Consider the following 17,856-nt stretch of genomic DNA (forward strand, 5'->3'; position numbering starts at 1 on the left):
ATCACACCAGCGTTGTAGGAATTACAGTTAACCCCTCAGCAGCAAATTCAGTTTAAGATGCTGGTTTTTAATTTTTAAATCTATTATAATGAATGGTCCCCTATTACTTTTCAAATCTTTTATGACCCCTATATCCCAGGTAAAAACCCTTTATTCCCAATTTTGTTTTCCTTAGTGTAGACAGATGGACTCAGGACCAATTGGTTATTTGCTCCCCTGCTAGCAAATGGAGACTGAATCAGGTTTCAAAGCTGACGTCACCCTTAGATATACTCCTGAAATGAGCACAGCCCTCCAGTATTCTCTTCAAAAGCCATTGTGGACATACTATTGAAAAACTTGATTCAAATTTGATTAGAACTTGATTAAAACGATTAAAAACGGATAACCGTAACTGTACTCAACCAAACGTTAAGCACTGAATCCCAGCAAGATTATTGATGCCCTGATCTAGGGATTGGGTGACGGCTTACCCATAACCTCTTGGGATCGAGATTCACTTCATGGGCGATTCCCTGGCACTGTTCTTGGACAGCCGTGGGCGGGATGCCGAGTCCATCTGTCTTCACTAAGGAAAACGAAATTATCAGGTAAGTAATTTCTCCATTTCCTAGCGTGTAGCCAGATGGACTCAGGACCAATAGGATGTACAAAGCTACCCCTGAATGGGGTGGGAGGCTGCCCTCGATCTGGTTAGCACAACAGCCCTGCCCCTCAGGCAAGAACTTCCATGCACGAAGCAAGGTGGAAATTACTGCTGCCGAATATCCATGCTTCATCAGGCAAGCCCTCTCAAGGGTCATACCGTAAGACAAAACAGAGTCGGGTCCTCGTGAAGGATTGGACCTTGTTGGAGCAGGTCCCCATGCGGAGGAAGGCATAGGGGGGTATCCACCAGAGGCCTCCGCATGTCTGCATACCACAGGTATCCGGGCCAATCCGGAGCCACTAGAAGCACTAGTCCCCTGTGGTGCTCGATCCTGCAAATGACCTTGCCCAGCAGGGGCCAAGGAGGGAAGGCCTACAACAGGTCCTCCTCTGGCCAGGCCTGAACAAGGGCATCGATCCCCAGTTATCACTGATCTCTTCTGCAACTGAAGAATCGAAAGACCTTTGCATTGTGAGATGAGGCCAGGACGTCAATAGATGGGAGACCCCAGCAATCTACCAGCAGCTGAAAGGCTCTGGTTGACAACGTCCATTCTCCTGGATCCAGACTCTCTCTGCTAGAAAGTCTGCTCTGACTTTGTCTTTTCCTGTGATGTGGGAGGCCAAGATCATCCATAGGTTCATTTCTGTCCATTCCATAAGGGGGTCTATCTCCAGGGAGCAGTTGATGAAGGCCACCTGCTGCGTTGTCAGACATCATGCGGACCGCCTGACCCTGAAGCCTGTGGCTGAACCCTAGACATGCTAATCTGACTGCCCCGGCTTCTAGGCAGTTTATGTTCCAGCATGCTTCTTCCTTGGTCCAACGCCCCAGTTCTTGACAGTGAGCTCCCCACCCCCAGAGACTCGTGTCCATCATGAGAACTAGCCATTCCAGAGGAGACAGGCTTATACCCTTGCTCAGTTGTCCTTCCTGCAGCCACCATTGAAGCCGGGAACATACTTCCATTGGCAGGTGTAGGTGAATTGCATAGTCCTGAGACAGTGGATTCCAACATAACAGGTACTACCTCCAGGGTCGATGCCATCAGACCGAGGACCTGAAGATAGTACCACACCCTGGGGCATATGGTATTCATCAACCGGCACACTTGACACATCATCTTCCTTATCCTCATGGGTGGAAGGAAGACCTTGTCCTGTTTGGTGTTGAACCGGACCCCCAGATACTCTAAGGACTGGGAGGGCTCGAGACTGCTCTTGTCCACGATCACAACCCAACCAAGCTCCTGAAGCAAGGACATCACCCTGCAGCTCTCCTCTAACGACTTTGCCCGGATCAACCAGACGTCCAAGTATGGGTGCACCAGAATTCCTTTCAGTGCCGCCACCACGACCACCATAATTTTGGAAAGTGTTCTGGGAGCGGTGGCCAGGCCGAAGGGCAGCACCCAGAACTGATAATGGTGGCCTAGCACCGCAAAGTGTAGGAAATGCTGGTGGTCTTGTTGGATTGGAATGTGGAGGTAGGCCTTCGAAAGGTCCAGGGAGGTTAAGAACTCCCCTGGTTGTACGGCTATTATCACGGAGCATAGAGTTTCCATGCAGAAATGAATTACTTGTAGATGACGGTTGACGCTCTTGAGGTCCAGGATGTGGTGAAAGGTACCCTCCTTCTTGGGTACAATGAAAGATATATAGGGCGCTATTCTTTTCCTGGGACACAGGTATTGGAATTATAGTCCTCAAATTGAGGAGCCTTGTCAAGGCAGATTCTACTGCTAGCTTCTTGTGCTGGGAGTGGCACCGAGACCTCATGAATATATCCCAAGAGATGCTGCAAAACTCAGCACATATCCTTCTTGTATGATATCCAGTACCCATTGGTCAGACGTGATCTCAACCCACCGCTGATAGAAGAGGGATAGTCGACCCCTTATCTCCTCAACCCGTGGATGGGTCTGCAAAATTTAATTTTGGAGTTCAGGCCGAACCTGAACCAGCCCCTCTCTTCGGTTGTCGACTCTGAAAGGACAGATCTTCCAGAGGACTGAAATGTCTGAAATGACTAGTTCCTGTAGGGCTGAAAGTGCTGGGGGCCCCTGGCCCGACTCTTCATAGGTGAGGGGCACTAAGACCTCCTCCTCATCTTCTGGTAGCCGAGGCACTGGAGATTCACCCCACTTACTAGCCAACTTTTCCAGTTCGCTACTGAATAGGAGGGATCCCTTAAAGAGCATTGTTGTAAGGTTTGCCTTAGAGGTCGCGTCCGCTGACCAATTCCGCAGCTATAGCTTTCTTCTGGCCACCACCACTAAGGCACTCCTCTGGCCGAGGTATGGACTAAGACAGAGCCCATATATGCTAGAAAGGCAGCAGCAGGCTCCACAGCCTCTCTTGAAGGTGTTCGAGTTATCTGCCTCTCTGAAGAGAAGTCACAAGCACGCCACCAGGGCACAATGGGAAGCAATCTACAGTATCATTGCTATCGTGTCAAATGCTTGTTCAAGGATAGACTTCAGCTGCCTATCATGTGCATCCTTTAAGGCTGCTCCTCCTTCCACTAGGATAGTAGTTTGCTTCGAAATGGCGCAGACCAGAGCATCCACTTTGGGGAAACACAGGCGTTCTCTGGCTGCCGGATCCAGAGCTTCCAGTGCCTGTCCTCCTTTAAAGCTGGCTTCCTGGGCGCCCAATTCCAGGTCAATCAATTCCTGGATGTCTTCTAGCATCGGAAAATAGCAAGAGGCTCCATAGAGACACCAGGATGGGGTTCTTCTTTGGTTCCATCATAGAGTCTGTTCCAGGAACTCTCAGAGTCTTCAGGGTTTGGGAAACCAGGGCCAGCAATTCATCTCTATGGAAAAACTGCAATATGGTCCAATATGGCTCCATGCCTGGAGGGATTTCCCCATCCTCCAATGAGTCTGCATCCCCTTCATCATCCATGGGGTCTGGGTCCCTGTCAGGGAGACCCTTGGTGAGACTAGGCATGCTGATAGGGCTGAGAGGGTGAGGCCTTCTTGACTGGGGTTCAGTCCGGATAGGGGCAGAAGAGAGACTGCACCTGTATATGAAGGATTGAAGTCCTTGGAAAAATTCCACCCAAGAAAAGGCTGCTGGGTCCATACCTAACCCTGGAGGAACTGGGGTAGGTGCAGCTGAATTGCCTTCTCCTGAGGTAGACCCAGCCTGGGATTACTCAGATCTGGGGTGCTACTGGACAAGATCATGGCAGACCCATCTTCTGAATAGGAGGAGCCTGGCTTGGAAAAGTTCTGGGAGTCCAGTCCTTCCTGGGCCTCCTCACAGTGCTGACACAGGAAGGACTCCAGGTCAGACTGTGCGGTCCTAATATGGCAGGCAGCACAAAGAGTATCGCTTGTGCTTTGCTGCAGGAGCCATAATCCATGGTAATTTGTGCATTCAGCCAGCAGATGCCTGAAGTTGAGTGCACACACATTCGGTCCCGGGGCGCTTACGTAGAAGCGCATGTATGCATGAACATATGTGTGTATGCGTATGTGTAACATTAGGCGCACATCGCGTGTGCAGAGCCGGCCCACACCACGCGTATTGTCTATGGAGGGCAATGGTGACATACAAAACTGCACGCAAGATGGTGGCGCCACAGCCTGCCATGTGGGGTGCTCACCGAGCCTGAAGCGGGGTCTAGCCAATCGGGGGGCTGCTCAACCTGCTCGGAAGCCCCCTACCCTTGCCCCAACGGGATCAGGAATGTCCTTGGTATGGCGCGCTGAGCAAGGAGAATGGAGGAAAGAGACTTACCGAAGCCCTTCCTCGTCTCTGAATCGGGAAGAATCCTTTTCTCGCTTTACTTACCTGGGCTCAGCGCTTACCAGCTGAGTACAGAGATGTTCTCCGGCTGCAGGGGGAGAGGGCTTTGGTCATTACCGCCGCACTCAGCTTCCTGCATCCATTGCCTTTCAGCTGCTTCAGCAGCAAAGTCTATGCCGGGAACCGGATCAAGGCACACCTCTGAGGGATCTCTGAAATCGCCTCAGGAATTCTCAACTGGAGGAGGGACCTTAAGGTATCACCGCAGGAGAGTGGGGCTCAATCTTTTTCCAATTTAAAGGTAAATTTTCCTCTTCTAACAAGTACTGCAATCCCGCTATACCACCAATGCTGGTGCAGGGAAAGCATGTCCACATCTGCTAGGAGATGGAGAGATACTGGAGGGCTGAGGTCACTGCAGGGATATATCTAAAGGTGACATCAGCTTTGAAACCTGACTCAATCTCCATCTGCTAGCAGGAGAGCATATAACCCATTGGTTCTGAGTCCATCTGGCTACACACTAGGAAATTAGAGATTCCTTCTTTAAAAACTATTCATTATAAGGAAACTCAATCAGGCTTTTCTGGCAATAGAGCTGGAAGTCTGAAATAGGTTACCAGTTGCTCTGTTATGCTATAAGCAGGCTAAGAATGTTTTCAAATAAAGTGTATTCTCAGGCCAGCTCAGTGACTCAGCAGCAGTTCTGTGCATTGCTTTGCATAGGACCCAAGTTTGAATCCCAGACCCATCTTCTCCTGGGAGAGAGGGAGTCACCATATACTGGGTAGACTTTGTTTCTCCTTCCAGAACATGTAGTGTGCACCCTGTGGTCTTTCACCAAGCACCATCACTAGTGGGGGAAAGGTTGGGGAGATGTAAAAACCTCCAAGTAGGTGCGAATGAAAGCTCATGGTTCCATAGCCCTCTAGAGCTGAGCTGGAACTCCATGGAGTGCGAGGAATTGACAGACTTGGGGGGGGCACACACGACATTCTCTATATTTAACTTCTCATTTTCCCCTCATAGTAAATATGGGTTTCATACCACATGAGCAAGCAAAAAAAAAAAAGAAGAAAGATTCAAACTGTGTGAATAAAACAACTTTTAATATACAGCAGAAATTGGACAACCTTGTTTTTATATTAACAAAAGATTTTCTATATTACAATTTATTTACATTTGCATACTGGAGAGGTAAAGTGTCTAAGTGGCTGTTTTACAGTCCTTTCTAATAAAATGTACAAAAATAAACCTAACCAAAAAAAGTATCACAAATGAGTTTTCATGGAACCAGAGATTACAAACAACTTGAAGAGTTTTTCTTAATGCCTGAGAGTCACATATTTTATACAATGATCTGGACATTTTGTTTCCAAATGTCTGCTCACCATAAGCTTTAATTTAACTTCCTTTCACTACCCAGCAATGCAGAAACCCTTAAACTTGGTGAACATTTATTGATAAAAACTGGTTGGCAAATCAGTCTTTGTGGACACCACTGGATTTCTCCCTCAGTCCCTCTGATGCTATTTGGCCAAGCAAGTTTTTGGGGTGCCACTGGATTTCTGCCATATAAATTATCACTGATTTATCTATATAGATCTATAGCATGTGGGCCAGCACAAAATATCTGTATCCCTATGATGGGGAGAATCCTTACAAGGGTTAAGCACTGACGGTGTCACGAGGAACAATGAACAATGATTATGTTCTGTTATGAGACTAAAAATTATTATGTAGGCATAATTTACATAACAGCCATGGACTGTGCACTTAATAGGGCATATTCACACTTATTTTGTCTTTATGTTCCTTGTGGCATCCAATGGAAGGCTACCAATTAAACCACAAACACAGTCACATTCAATCTAAAATAGACCAGTCTATCTTTAAAATACCATCACAGGGGACTTTACATTCTCATTAAGCATTTAATATGTTGCAATAAACATGTGCAGTAATTGACTGGGAAAATAATTTGAAAGAATCAGGAGGAGGGCAAAAAATATTGTACATTCATAAAGCCCCAACTCCATACTGATCCCCCCAAAATATAACCCAAAATATAACTCAATTAATGGAAGAGAAAACAATCCAACCTTTCCAACCCACACTGAGGTGCAGGGGGTTGTTTAGACTTCAAACTCTGGTCAGATGATTGGAAAACTAAATCCAGCTCTACACACAATGCAGAAAAACGCCTCACTTTGTACATATTATGAAAACCCTGAACAGACGCAAGCTGCAAAGTGGAGAAGTTCTGAATACAGACAGTGAAAATGTGAGTTTATAAAATATGAATCATGTGAGTATAGCTCCAATCCAACCTCTAGAGCATGATTCAGATACAAAGAGTTCCCGTGTAAATACAGATTGCGCATTTGGTTTTGTAGTGATTTCTTTACAAACAATAGGCTGAGAGGTAATAATTATACACATATATATATTTTTTTGTCTTACAAAGACAAAATATTTCTTAAAAAAAGTTAAAATTCAGACCATCCCAAAAACATAAAAAAATAATCAAACCATTCCAGTTGAAAGTTATGGCTTCAGAGTTATTGTACTATGCACAGTAAACTAAAATGTCTTTCTTACCATAATGGAGCTCAAGGTTTAGTTTAAAACCCATCTCCCTGCATTTGGGTTTAGACACATCAGCCATAAGTCCAAGCTCAGGCTGGAACTGTCTCAGAGTAACTCCCCATTCTCAATCGTACCTTTAAAAAAGTGAAATTCGTGCATCGATCCCCCGCCCCTTAAAAACAGACAAGGATGCTTCCAGTCTACAAGCTGGAAAAGGATAACCTTTCAATCCCATTTCAGAAGCAAAAGCTTCCTGTGCTCCTGCCCCAGATGACCGCTACCTACCTGAGATTTGTCTCCACTGGCTAATATGCAGGTTTCAGTCACACTGTACCTGCCCCCTGGGTACTGTAAGCACAGTTTTACATTTTGTCTCCACTATAATTTTGCTTCACTAGGCAAACTGTTCTTGGAAGGTAAATGCTCAGCATTATGGCAGCACAAGCTTAAAAATAGAAACCTTAGAAATGGTAAGAGGTAAAATGACGGATAATCCCAAAAGAAATCCAGATCAGAAAGGAATGAACCCCATACTGGACAGCAAAGCACCTCCTTAGCAGCTGGTTAGCTAGTTATCGCTCTGAGTAGGACAATGAGCGCACCAACACGTACACTTCTAAAGTGGAGATTCTCTATTTTCACATGTACATGAGCTCACATGAAATGTGGACACTATCAAACATACACAAATGCGTGTGTGTGGAGGACACACTTCCACATGTGCATGGGTGTGTGCATACAAATGACATATTGATCTTGTTTCTTAGATTCCAAGAGAAAGTGAAAAGTTTCAACCAAGATGAAGCGAGGTTACCAATTCTTGTTGTAGGGAAGTTCTTCTTTGCCTCTTCTGCTTCTGTGTGTAGTGTATCAGTCCTTGGGAAAGTTCAGGTTAGTTGGCATGGCTATAAAATAATCACCCAGGTCCAACATCGCAGGTCCCAAGCCAATTCTGATTTTACCCTGAACTGGTTCTGGACTTTATCCTGAACGAGCATGCCACATAACTGAGATTTATCCTGAACCAGTAGCAAAGAGCACATGGACTTACATCCTAAACCCATGTCAAATGAGTGTCATAAGCAAAGGCTTTCAATTAGGAAATAAAAACATAGCCAATGCTGAGAGAACCCAAGGCATATCATTCCCAGGTATTCATGCTGTTAGAACACTAAAAAAAGGTTTCAGTCAGTTTCATACCCAAACCTGAAAGAATATGTAGTGTGCTGATCCATTCCTGGTGGCCTCAAGCCTCACTGTCCAATTGGCAGTTATCTGGGCAGAAACATGAGGTAGGCCTCATTGTACAAATCTCTTATCTCATGGCAGCTTTGATCAACTTGCGTTACCTCACCAATTCTGCATTCATATTTTCACATCCTCGTGTATGCTTAGCTGCGACAGTGTTTTCTTAATGCGAAGAGATGTTAACCTCGCTGCACCATTGGCATACCAGCACTCGCGCATCATCTTCCCCATCACTCTTAATGCCTATTCAGGAAACAAGAAAACACGGGTCTAACCCTTGTGGAAAAAGAACTCAGCAAAAGTATAAAGAGAGTTGGAGAAATTCCTCGCCACCAGACCACCTAAAAAATTTGCCTGGGTCAGACAAGAGCCACTGCACAGTCCCAGGCCAGAAAGGAGCTGGAGTTGCTGTGGCCTGGGGTGTCGGCCTCCCTGTGCAAAAGAGGTGAGGCAGCTGGACAGTAGGAAAGACAGGGGAGAGGCTGAAGGCACAAGATCAAAAACTGAAATCCTCCCCACTAGCAGAATAGATTAAAAAAGAAAAAATTCTAACATATTACATAATGGCAGATAAGAATCAATTAGCCTATCCAATCTGCCTAGTTGCTTTGGTTTAACACATTGAAGTAGAAGAGTATATACATTCTCCCATTTGAGCCAACACCAGCTCCATTTTGCCCAAATTCTCCACCCTGTTCCCAATATATCTGTTCTAAGCATGTCTGAATTCTGTTACAACTCACCTACCACTAGTATCCAATTAGAGAGAGTGCTTGTTGTTTTCCTTCTTTGTTGCTTACAACATTCATATTTAATCTACTACCCAGGCCCACCTCCCAGGTCTTACCTCTAAGCTTTGTAATATGCTAAGCAATCACTAAAACTAATGAAGCTGTTGTCTGAAATACATAGCTATCTTGCACTCTAATATGAGGGTTGTAACCACGGCCACTCCATGCAAGTAACCCCAGTCTTTTTGGAAGCCTGATGCAGCCACACTACCATGTGTAATTGCTTGTATTCTTCACACTTTGGCCCTCTAAATCTTCCATTTGACTGAGCAAACTCTTAAGCCCTCATTTCCTCTAGCTCTTACTACTATGTTCGGTATCTTAGTAACACAACAGAAGATGGCAGAAAAAGGCCAGCTGTCTCATCTAGTCTGTCCAGTTATTCCTGTCTACCCTCTCAAGGATATATGCCAGCTATATGGCATAGCCACTTGCAGGACATCACTCCTTAACCAGGGCAGTTTTTTTTCGTCTTCTTCCTCCATTGTTCTCCATCCACCTGAGTAGGTGAGAATGCAAGATCTCCTTTTTAAGTTAATACCTAGTAGCCCTCCCCCAACCAGCCACACCAGCCCAGCTGTTACCTGAACATCTGGCCTCCAAGTGTCACCAACAACCCACCACACTGAGCTGTGTCAAACCTGGCACCAATAAAGTCCGGCTGCGGGGACGGAACAAGCTGAGTCTTTGGGTAATTGATCAGAAAGCCCAGGGTCTCTAACACTGCAGCACACCCTGTCTGGTGGTGCTCTTGATGAGCCAGTCATCCAGGTAGGGAAAGACCTGTAGTCTCCTCAAGTGAGCACCCACCACCGCCAGGTATTTTGTGAAGACTTGGGGCACAGATGCTAGGCCGAAAGGCAGCATTCGGTCCTGGAAGTGGTCCTCATCTACTACAAATCAGAGGTATTTCTGATGGATGTGGGAAATCTCGATGTGGGCATAGGTGTCTTTTAGATTGAGGGAGCAAAGCCAGTACCCTCTTTGAAGGAGGGAAATTACGGCACCCAGCAAGACCATCTTGAACTTTTCCCGCTCCAGGAATTTGTTCAAGGCCCTCAGGTCCAGGATAGGACGGAGGCCTCCTGTTTTCTTTGGAATCAGGAAATACTTGGTAGTAGAAGCCGCTGCCCTGCTGCTTTGGTGGAATAGATTCGAATGCCCTGGCCGTTAGAAGGGCTGATTTGCTGAAAATCCCCATGAGGGGCACAGAAGAGAATCTGAAAGAACCTGCTGGAAATGTAACTGGTACCCCCGAATGATGGATAGGACCCACCGGTCTGAGGTGATAGCCTGTCAACAGTAAGGGAAGAACCACAGCCGGCCCCCAACTGGGGAAATCAGCGTCAGAGGTACGGGTGGCTGGCTTACACTCCCTCTCATCCAGTCAAACCCCGTGGCAGGGTGCTGCTGGGGCGCTGGCTGTGTCAGAGGAGCATGCGCTGCCGAAGGCAAATCCTAGGTTCCACCCGTTGAGGCCTTGGCTCTGGCTGTCTGGGGGGGGGGGGGGGGGGGGGTAGGGGGGGTTGTTTTAGCATTTCCTCGGGCAGTAAAAGGGACATCTGGGTCCTTGCCTTGAGGACTTCCTGCCAGCGGACTGTGGGTTGGATGTGCTGGCCAAAAGATATTAAAGGGACTCATGATGATCCTTCAACTGTGCAACTGCCTCCTTAATCTTATCACCATAGAGATTCTCTCTGGTGCAGGGCAAGTCTGCTAGACCCTCCTATACCTCTGGACAGAAGTCAGAGGCCTGAAGTCAGGTTGCACACAAAGCACCTATGGCCACCACCGCCACTGTCTTAAATACATCATAGGCGGGCCGGACTTCATGCTTATCACACTCAAAGCCCTGCTGTACCACCTTTAGAAAGTCCTCCTGCAGCTGCTGTGGGAGGCGTTCCACCAGATCTTGAACCCGCTTCCAGAGGATCCTGGAGTACTGGCTCATATACAATTGGTAACAAGCAATACGAGTCGCCAGCATGGAGCCTTGGAAGACCTTCCTTCACAGGGCATCCAGGGCCCATGTTCACGGTCTGGAGGAGCCAAAGAGTGGGTCTGAGACCTCTTCGCCTTCTTGAGGGTGGATTCCACCACCACAGACTGGTACGGAAGCTAATGCCGCTCAAACCCCATGGTAGGCTGCACCAGGTACACAGCATTGGTCTTCTGGTTCACTGGCAGTATCGAAATAGGGTGCTCCCAAAGCCAGACAAACAATTCCTTGAAAATGTCATGTACTGGCATAGCCACTATCTCCTAAGGTGCATCTATAAATAGGAGGACCTCTAGCATTTGTGTCTGGAGTCCTCCTCCGTCTAGAGCCGGAATGGGAATGACTGCCATGGCATGCACAAAACCAGTGAATGTCAAATCCTCAGGAGGAGATCCATGCCGTTCCTCCGGAGGAGACTGCTCAGAGGGCAGGTCCACATGGACGCCTCATCCTCCCAGGGGTCATACGGTGCGTCCTCCTCACTCAGGCTGCCTAGGGAATCCGGTGGAGGAGCACTTAGGCCTGGACCCTGAAGGCACCAAGAGTCCGAAGGGCATTGGGGTACGAAAGGCACCAGTGGCCCAGCAGGTAACGGGTGCCTCGAGGAATTCGAGCAACATCAGCTGTGGAGCCTGCCATTGAGGCACCAAAGACTTTTCCTCGTCTGAGGAATCCATCACCGGAATAGCCTCCACTCAATCAACCATCGGTGTTCCCAGTGGCATTGAGGATGCCCGGGGAACTGGCAAGGGCTGCGGTTAGCAGCATACCTAAGAGCAAATCTAAGAACATAAGAAATTGCCATGCTGGGTCAGACCAAGGGTCCATCAAGCCCAGCATCCTGTTTCCAACAGAGGCCAAACCAGGCCACAAGAACCTGGCAATTATCCAAATACTAAGAAGATCTTATGCTACTGATGCAATTAATAGCAGTGGCTATTCCCTAAGTCAACTTGATGAATAGCAGTTAATGGACTTCTCCTCCAAGAACTTATCCAAACCTTTTTTGAACCCAGCTACACTAACTGCACTAACCACATACTCTGGCAACAAATTCCAGAGCTTAATTGTGCGTTGAGTGAAAAAGAATTTTCTCCGATTAGTCTTAAATGTGCTACTTGCTAACTTCATGGAATGCCCCCTAGTCCTTCTATTATTCGAAAGTGTAAATAACCGAGTCACATCTACTCGTTCAAGACCTCTCATGATCTTAAAGACCTCTATCATATCCCCCCCTCAGCCGTCTCTTCTCCAAGCTGAACAGCCCTAACCTCTTCAGCCTTTCCTTATAGGGGAGCTGTTCCATCCCCTTTATCATTTTGGTTGCCCTTCTCTGTACCTTCTCCATCGCAACTATATCTTTTTTGAGAAGTGGCGACCAGAATTATACACAGTATTCAAGGTGTGGTCTCACCATGGAGCGCTATAGAGGCATTATTACATTTTCCGTTTTATTAACCATTCCCTTCCTAATAATTCCTAACATACTGTTTGCTTTTTTGACTGCTGCAGCACACTGAGCCAACGATTTTAAAGTATTATCCACTATGATGCCTAGATCTTTTTCCTGGGTGGTAGCTCCTGATATAGAACCTAACATCGTGTAACTACAGCAAGGGTTATTTTTCCCTATAAGCTCTCCAATAACTGTGCCAGCATAGACGGAGCGGGTTCTGGCGGCAGTGGCGGCCCAGATGGGGCTGGTGGCTCGATGCCTTGTAGGGCTCGGCCAACTGCCAACTAGACTCTGTGCTCCAACTCCTCCTTGAATGCTGATGAAAACAAGACAGCTTGAGGAAGAAGAGGCAAACCAGGTCCACTTCAGAGCCCCGAAGGGAACCAGTACCCAGCACCTGAACTGGTGGGGATCACCTTGGGCCCTCGGCTGTGACAAAAGGGCGACAACTCCTCTGCCTGGGGCCACTTTGGCCAATGAAGGCCCGGTGACTGTGCTTGGCCTGGTCTTTCCCCGGATCCTGACAACGCCATTGGGAAAAACAACCGGTGAGCGGTCGATGGTCGAAGGCCACCAAAAGATGGCACAATTGGAAATCGACCGCTAGGAACATATACACTTACCGCAATGCCCACTAACTAGAGCCAGGAGATCGAGAGACCCAGCATGATGAAACAAGAAAAATATTTGTACGACAGAGTGGTTTTCCAGAAATTTTTTTTAAAAAAAATCACGCGAGCTCCACATCCATGAGAGAAAAGCTTTGCAGAAAAAAGAGAGATTGAAGAGGGACCCCCACGTGGATGCGTGGATAGTGGCATGCTGGGCATGCTCAATGTGCCTAGTCAAAGTTCTAGAAACTTTAACAAATGTTTTCTATGCCAGGTTCCATCTGATGTCACCGATATGTGAGGTCTACCACACCCTCACTTTTCAAAAGAAAAGGACTTTTAGACTCTTGAGACTAACAAAGGCCCTCTTAGCTTGTTGACATTTGAAGGGATCTATATGGTCTGAAATGTTCAGGTATTACTACATCTTTTTTCATTGGTCAAAAAAAAAAAAAAAAAAAAGTTATCATAACCTAATAAGCTGCCTATTAACTTTGTTACACAAATACTTATAATTGTGCCTTGTGTCACAGGAGAAATGATCTCCAGTCATTCTGGAACACACGAATGCAACAGAAGTCTAAGCAGGTAAAACTGCAACCACTTATCCAAAGCAGAGGGCGAACTCACTGTATAGATCCATCACTCCTGAACATCAAGTGACACAGGTCAGAGAAAATCAGAATTGTAAAGTAGGCTGAGAAACAGCTGGACACTGGGCAGGCTTCTCTTTTCTTTCCATGGCAAGATAACCACTTGCACATAAAACCTAAAACTAATGCAGTTTCATACCTCATAACTTTGCCACCAGTTGGGGATGTTAGGCCGCAGCGTCTGGTCACAAACCACTTTTCGCATCTCTTCAATGGAAGGGTCTGAGGGCACAAGGTCATAATATGGGAGCTGATATTCTTCATGGACTCCTTGGATAGGAAGGAGAGAAGTCTGTTACAGATAAAGAGGGCCTAAACGAAAGGTCTGTACCATATCAAAACAAAATGATTCCAGTTATCAAAGTTTTTACTAGTGCTTTTTCATGTCGCTAGATTGAGGTCCGTGGAGGTTACTTTTTTTTTTGGCATGGGAATACAATAAATAAGCACTTACCTCCTGCACTACAGCGTCGCGCAATCTCCCAGTAAACCAACCCCAAGGCATATATGTCTGCACACTTGAAGGAATCAAAGTGTTTCATGTTAATTGTCTCATCCAACACCTCAGGAGCCATGTACCTGAATTGGAGAAATAGAAAAATTAGCTTATTTTCTTCAGTCACTTTTAAGATCAGAAGCTATGTGTTGTATGAAAACATTTCAGCCTTATGTTCTCAAGGTCTCAGAAACTTCAGTGACATAAGCTCTGTACTAGGTGAGGACACTCCAGTCCTTAAGAGCCACAAACAAACCTGGTTTTCAAGATACCCACAATAAATATGAATGAGCACATTTGCATGAAATGGAGGCAGCACATGCAAACCTCTCTCATGCATAATCATGGTGGATATTCTGAAAACTAGTCCCATTCGTGGCTCGAGGATCAGAGTTGGTCAACCATGCTCTAAACAATTATTTCACTATTCTTTAACCTTCTTCTACTGTCTGAGACTAATCATGCATACACAGCTAGAGCTGTACAGCCCTCTACTTAATCTTTCAGGAGAGGGAAAGGAGAAAGGACGAAGAGGGAATGCTAGAACACACTTTCAGTGTAAATCTGGCAAACATTTGAATTTTCACACCACACTATCATTCACTGCTGGAAGTGTAGTGTAGTGTCCCACATACCGTTTGGTCCCAACTCTTTGATTTGGCGCAATGTCAATGGTGTCCGTAACAGAATCATGACGCACAGCAAGTCCAAGGTCAGCAATAGCACATGTGCCATTCTTCTTTACTAGAATATTCTTAGATTTCAGATCTCTGTGTGCAATTCCAGGCTTTCCTATAAGAGAACACCACTGATTCACTGCTTGGAATTTTCTTCTGTGTGAGATTCTCTTTTTATTAGGGATGTGCTTTAGTTTGTGACAAAATAGGAAATATAGACGATATTTCCTATTTCGTTGTTTTTTTTTGGGGGAGGTGTGTCAACGAAACAATAGGAAAACCCATGAAATGTCATGCGGTTTTATCATCTTTTTTTGGGGGGGGAGAAAGAGCACATAAAAAAAAACAAAAAAAACCCCCAAACCCACCCCAACCCTTCAAATGTAGTTAATTGCAACCTCGCCCCCCCCCCCACAAGACTTACCTAAGTCCCTGGTGGTCCAGCAGGGTCCCGGGAGCGATCTCCCCTTCTCGGGCCATCAACTGCCACTAATCAAAATGGCGCCGATGCCCTTACCATGTAATGGGCAATCAGTGCCATTGGTCGACCCCTGTCACACGGTAGGAGCAATGGATGGCCTGCGCCATTTTTTAAGATGGCGCAGGCTGTCCATTGCTCCTACCATGTGACAGAGGCTGGCCAATGCACAGATAGCCCATCACATGGTAAGGGCAAAGGGCTACCGGCGCCATTTTGTTTACTGGCAGCTGACAGCCTGAGAGATCGCTCCTGGGACCCCCCCGCTGGGCCACCAGGGACTTTTGGTACATTTTGGAAAGGTTGGGAGGGTGGTGGTGGGGGGGGGGGGGGAGGGTTGTAATTAATGAAATCTGAAGGGTTAGGGTGGGGGTTTTTTTTAGGTTCGGGACAGCCGAAAAAAATTGGCCCAAACTGCGGGGAAACAAAATTTCCCGCGACGGGCCAATAATGAAGGCTAAACCAAAAGGGTCGGCCGAATCACATCTCTACTTTTTATAAGTATCATGCATGAATGATGAGAAACAGATAAAGGTACTAGAATGAAATTAAGCCTCTTACTTAATCACTGTGACAGTCAAAATGTCTCTTCTCTTAATTTGCAACATAGATTAACAAAGCTCATTAACAGTTTACAGACAACTATTAGTATTGTGACAGCTTCTAATTCAGCTTTATAAGACAACTGAGCGGACAGAATTTGCTGTTTTCTGACCTGACAGTTATACCAAGTCTCTGTTCTGAAGAGTCTTATGATCCCTATATATTAGTCTATTCTTCCCTCTACCACTATAATGTAAGATAAAATAGCTGGAGGAAAAGTAGCAAGGTGAATATTTTTCAAAACAGAATCTCAAGGGCATACAATAAATGCGTCTGAATCATTGCTAACCTCACAGGTCCTTCTTACCCTGAGTGCCAACAATCTCCATGTGCAGGTGTGCAAGCCCACTGGCTGCAGACAAGGCTAGTTTAATCATCCCCTCAATAGCAACAGAGTAACGATTGAGGTAATCGAACAGGGAGCCATGCTCATGATAATCAGAGACAAGCCATAGCTGAGTCCAGGTGCCATTATCTGCAACAAAATAGATACAGAAATAAATACTCAGGGGGTCAGCAACAGACAAAGGCTTACTCAGGGGCAAGAGGAGCTGCTTTTGAACATATCAAAAAGATGAAAGGCAGGAATTCAAAAATCCCTCCAGGACTTACCTCACCAGGGATGAAATGCCTTCACAATGTGCTAGGCTCTCACCAATAATTTGTTAGGTGGGGAGGGGGCATGGTGTGATTACATGGTGAACAGACCCCTACCCACGCCATCCAGTGCAGCCCTCTCACACTCCCTCCCCAACTCTACCTCAGGGGTCCCCTTTCTTCACCTTCTCCCAGGACCCAATCTCTCCTTTAGGACCCTGATTGAGGGTCGAAGATACTGCTGGTTCATGCGTCCTAAATGTGAGCCAAGGACAAATGCCAGTTATAAAAATCCATTCACCAACCCCTGGGTGAAAGGTGTGCCCAGCGTTAAGTAGCACAGGCAAATGTTTTAGCTAAACAGAAAGCAAAGCTGGGCTCCCTACTATGGCAGTACCACAGGAAAGGTGCAGCCCGTGGGAGAGGAGGGGGAGTAATAAGCTCGCCTTGCAACTGGTCAATGAACTTAACTTTAAAGGGGAAAGTACTTATAAAGTTGGTCGGAAAGACAAAGGCCCCATCTGAGTACATTTCAGAAAAAGGAAAGCACAATTATTGTAAATGTTTACCCAAACTGATCCTAGACTGGAAGATATTCCTCGGGATAACAAAATCCCCGCTGTAAGCAAAGCAGGTGTTTTTACCTTTATTGTCGGCTGCAATGAATCCCAGGATGTTCTCATGCCGTAACATGACCGTCTGATAAATTTCAGCTTCCCTAAACCAAGAGCGCTCCTCACGCGAGGAGAATATTTTCACAGCCACATCACCACCACGCCATCGGCCACGCCACACCTCGCCAAAGCGCCCCTTGCCGATAATCTCCTGCAGAACAATGGTTCTAGCTACAGTTCTCTGAACAAAAAGGGGCAATCCTGAAATTCAGGAGAGAGAGAGATAAGAAAAGAAAGTTAAAGATTCCAGCGTATATAAGGATCCGATTAAATCTATGTAATTTTGGTAACAGCAAATCCCATGAGAAATGGCTACAAGAAAAGAATGTTAATGATCAGAGAAATCCCAGAAAATGCAATTTTATGTTAACCTGAATACAATCTTTTCTGCATTATAAAAAGTTAACTATCAGGCCGATACAGTAAAGCCGTGCGAAAACGGGCGCTCAACACTGAGTGCCCGCTTTCCTAGCACGTGCCCAGCCACCTCTCCTGGGCCAGCAATACAATATGTAAATGAGGAGTTGCACTAAACAGGAGGCACCAGGGACAACAGCACACCCCTAGCGCCTCCTTG

At 46.3% G+C, this 17,856-nt stretch overlaps 1 protein-coding gene across 3 annotated transcripts in view; it reads right to left on the bottom strand.

The window, feature by feature from the left end:
• Nucleotides 1-5,495: 5,495 nt before the first annotated feature.
• The window catches only part of ACVR1B (activin A receptor type 1B), a 54,860-nt gene continuing 42,499 nt past the window's right edge, over nt 5,496-17,856 (bottom strand). For all 3 annotated transcript variants that reach the window (XM_029594523.1, XM_029594525.1, XM_029594524.1), the window contains exons 4-9: nt 17,250-17,480; nt 16,316-16,483; nt 14,886-15,042; nt 14,209-14,333; nt 13,894-14,024; nt 5,496-8,487 (exon numbers count right to left, since the gene is read on the bottom strand). In XM_029594523.1, coding sequence (XP_029450383.1) covers nt 8,362-8,487; nt 13,894-14,024; nt 14,209-14,333; nt 14,886-15,042; nt 16,316-16,483; nt 17,250-17,480 — 938 coding nt within the window. In that variant the 3' untranslated portion in view covers nt 5,496-8,361. The remainder of the gene's footprint in view (nt 8,488-13,893; nt 14,025-14,208; nt 14,334-14,885; nt 15,043-16,315; nt 16,484-17,249; nt 17,481-17,856) is intronic.

This window comes from Rhinatrema bivittatum, chromosome 3 (genome assembly GCF_901001135.1).
Source record: "Rhinatrema bivittatum chromosome 3, aRhiBiv1.1, whole genome shotgun sequence".
In the NCBI taxonomy this organism is placed as follows: Eukaryota; Metazoa; Chordata; class Amphibia; order Gymnophiona; family Rhinatrematidae; genus Rhinatrema; species Rhinatrema bivittatum.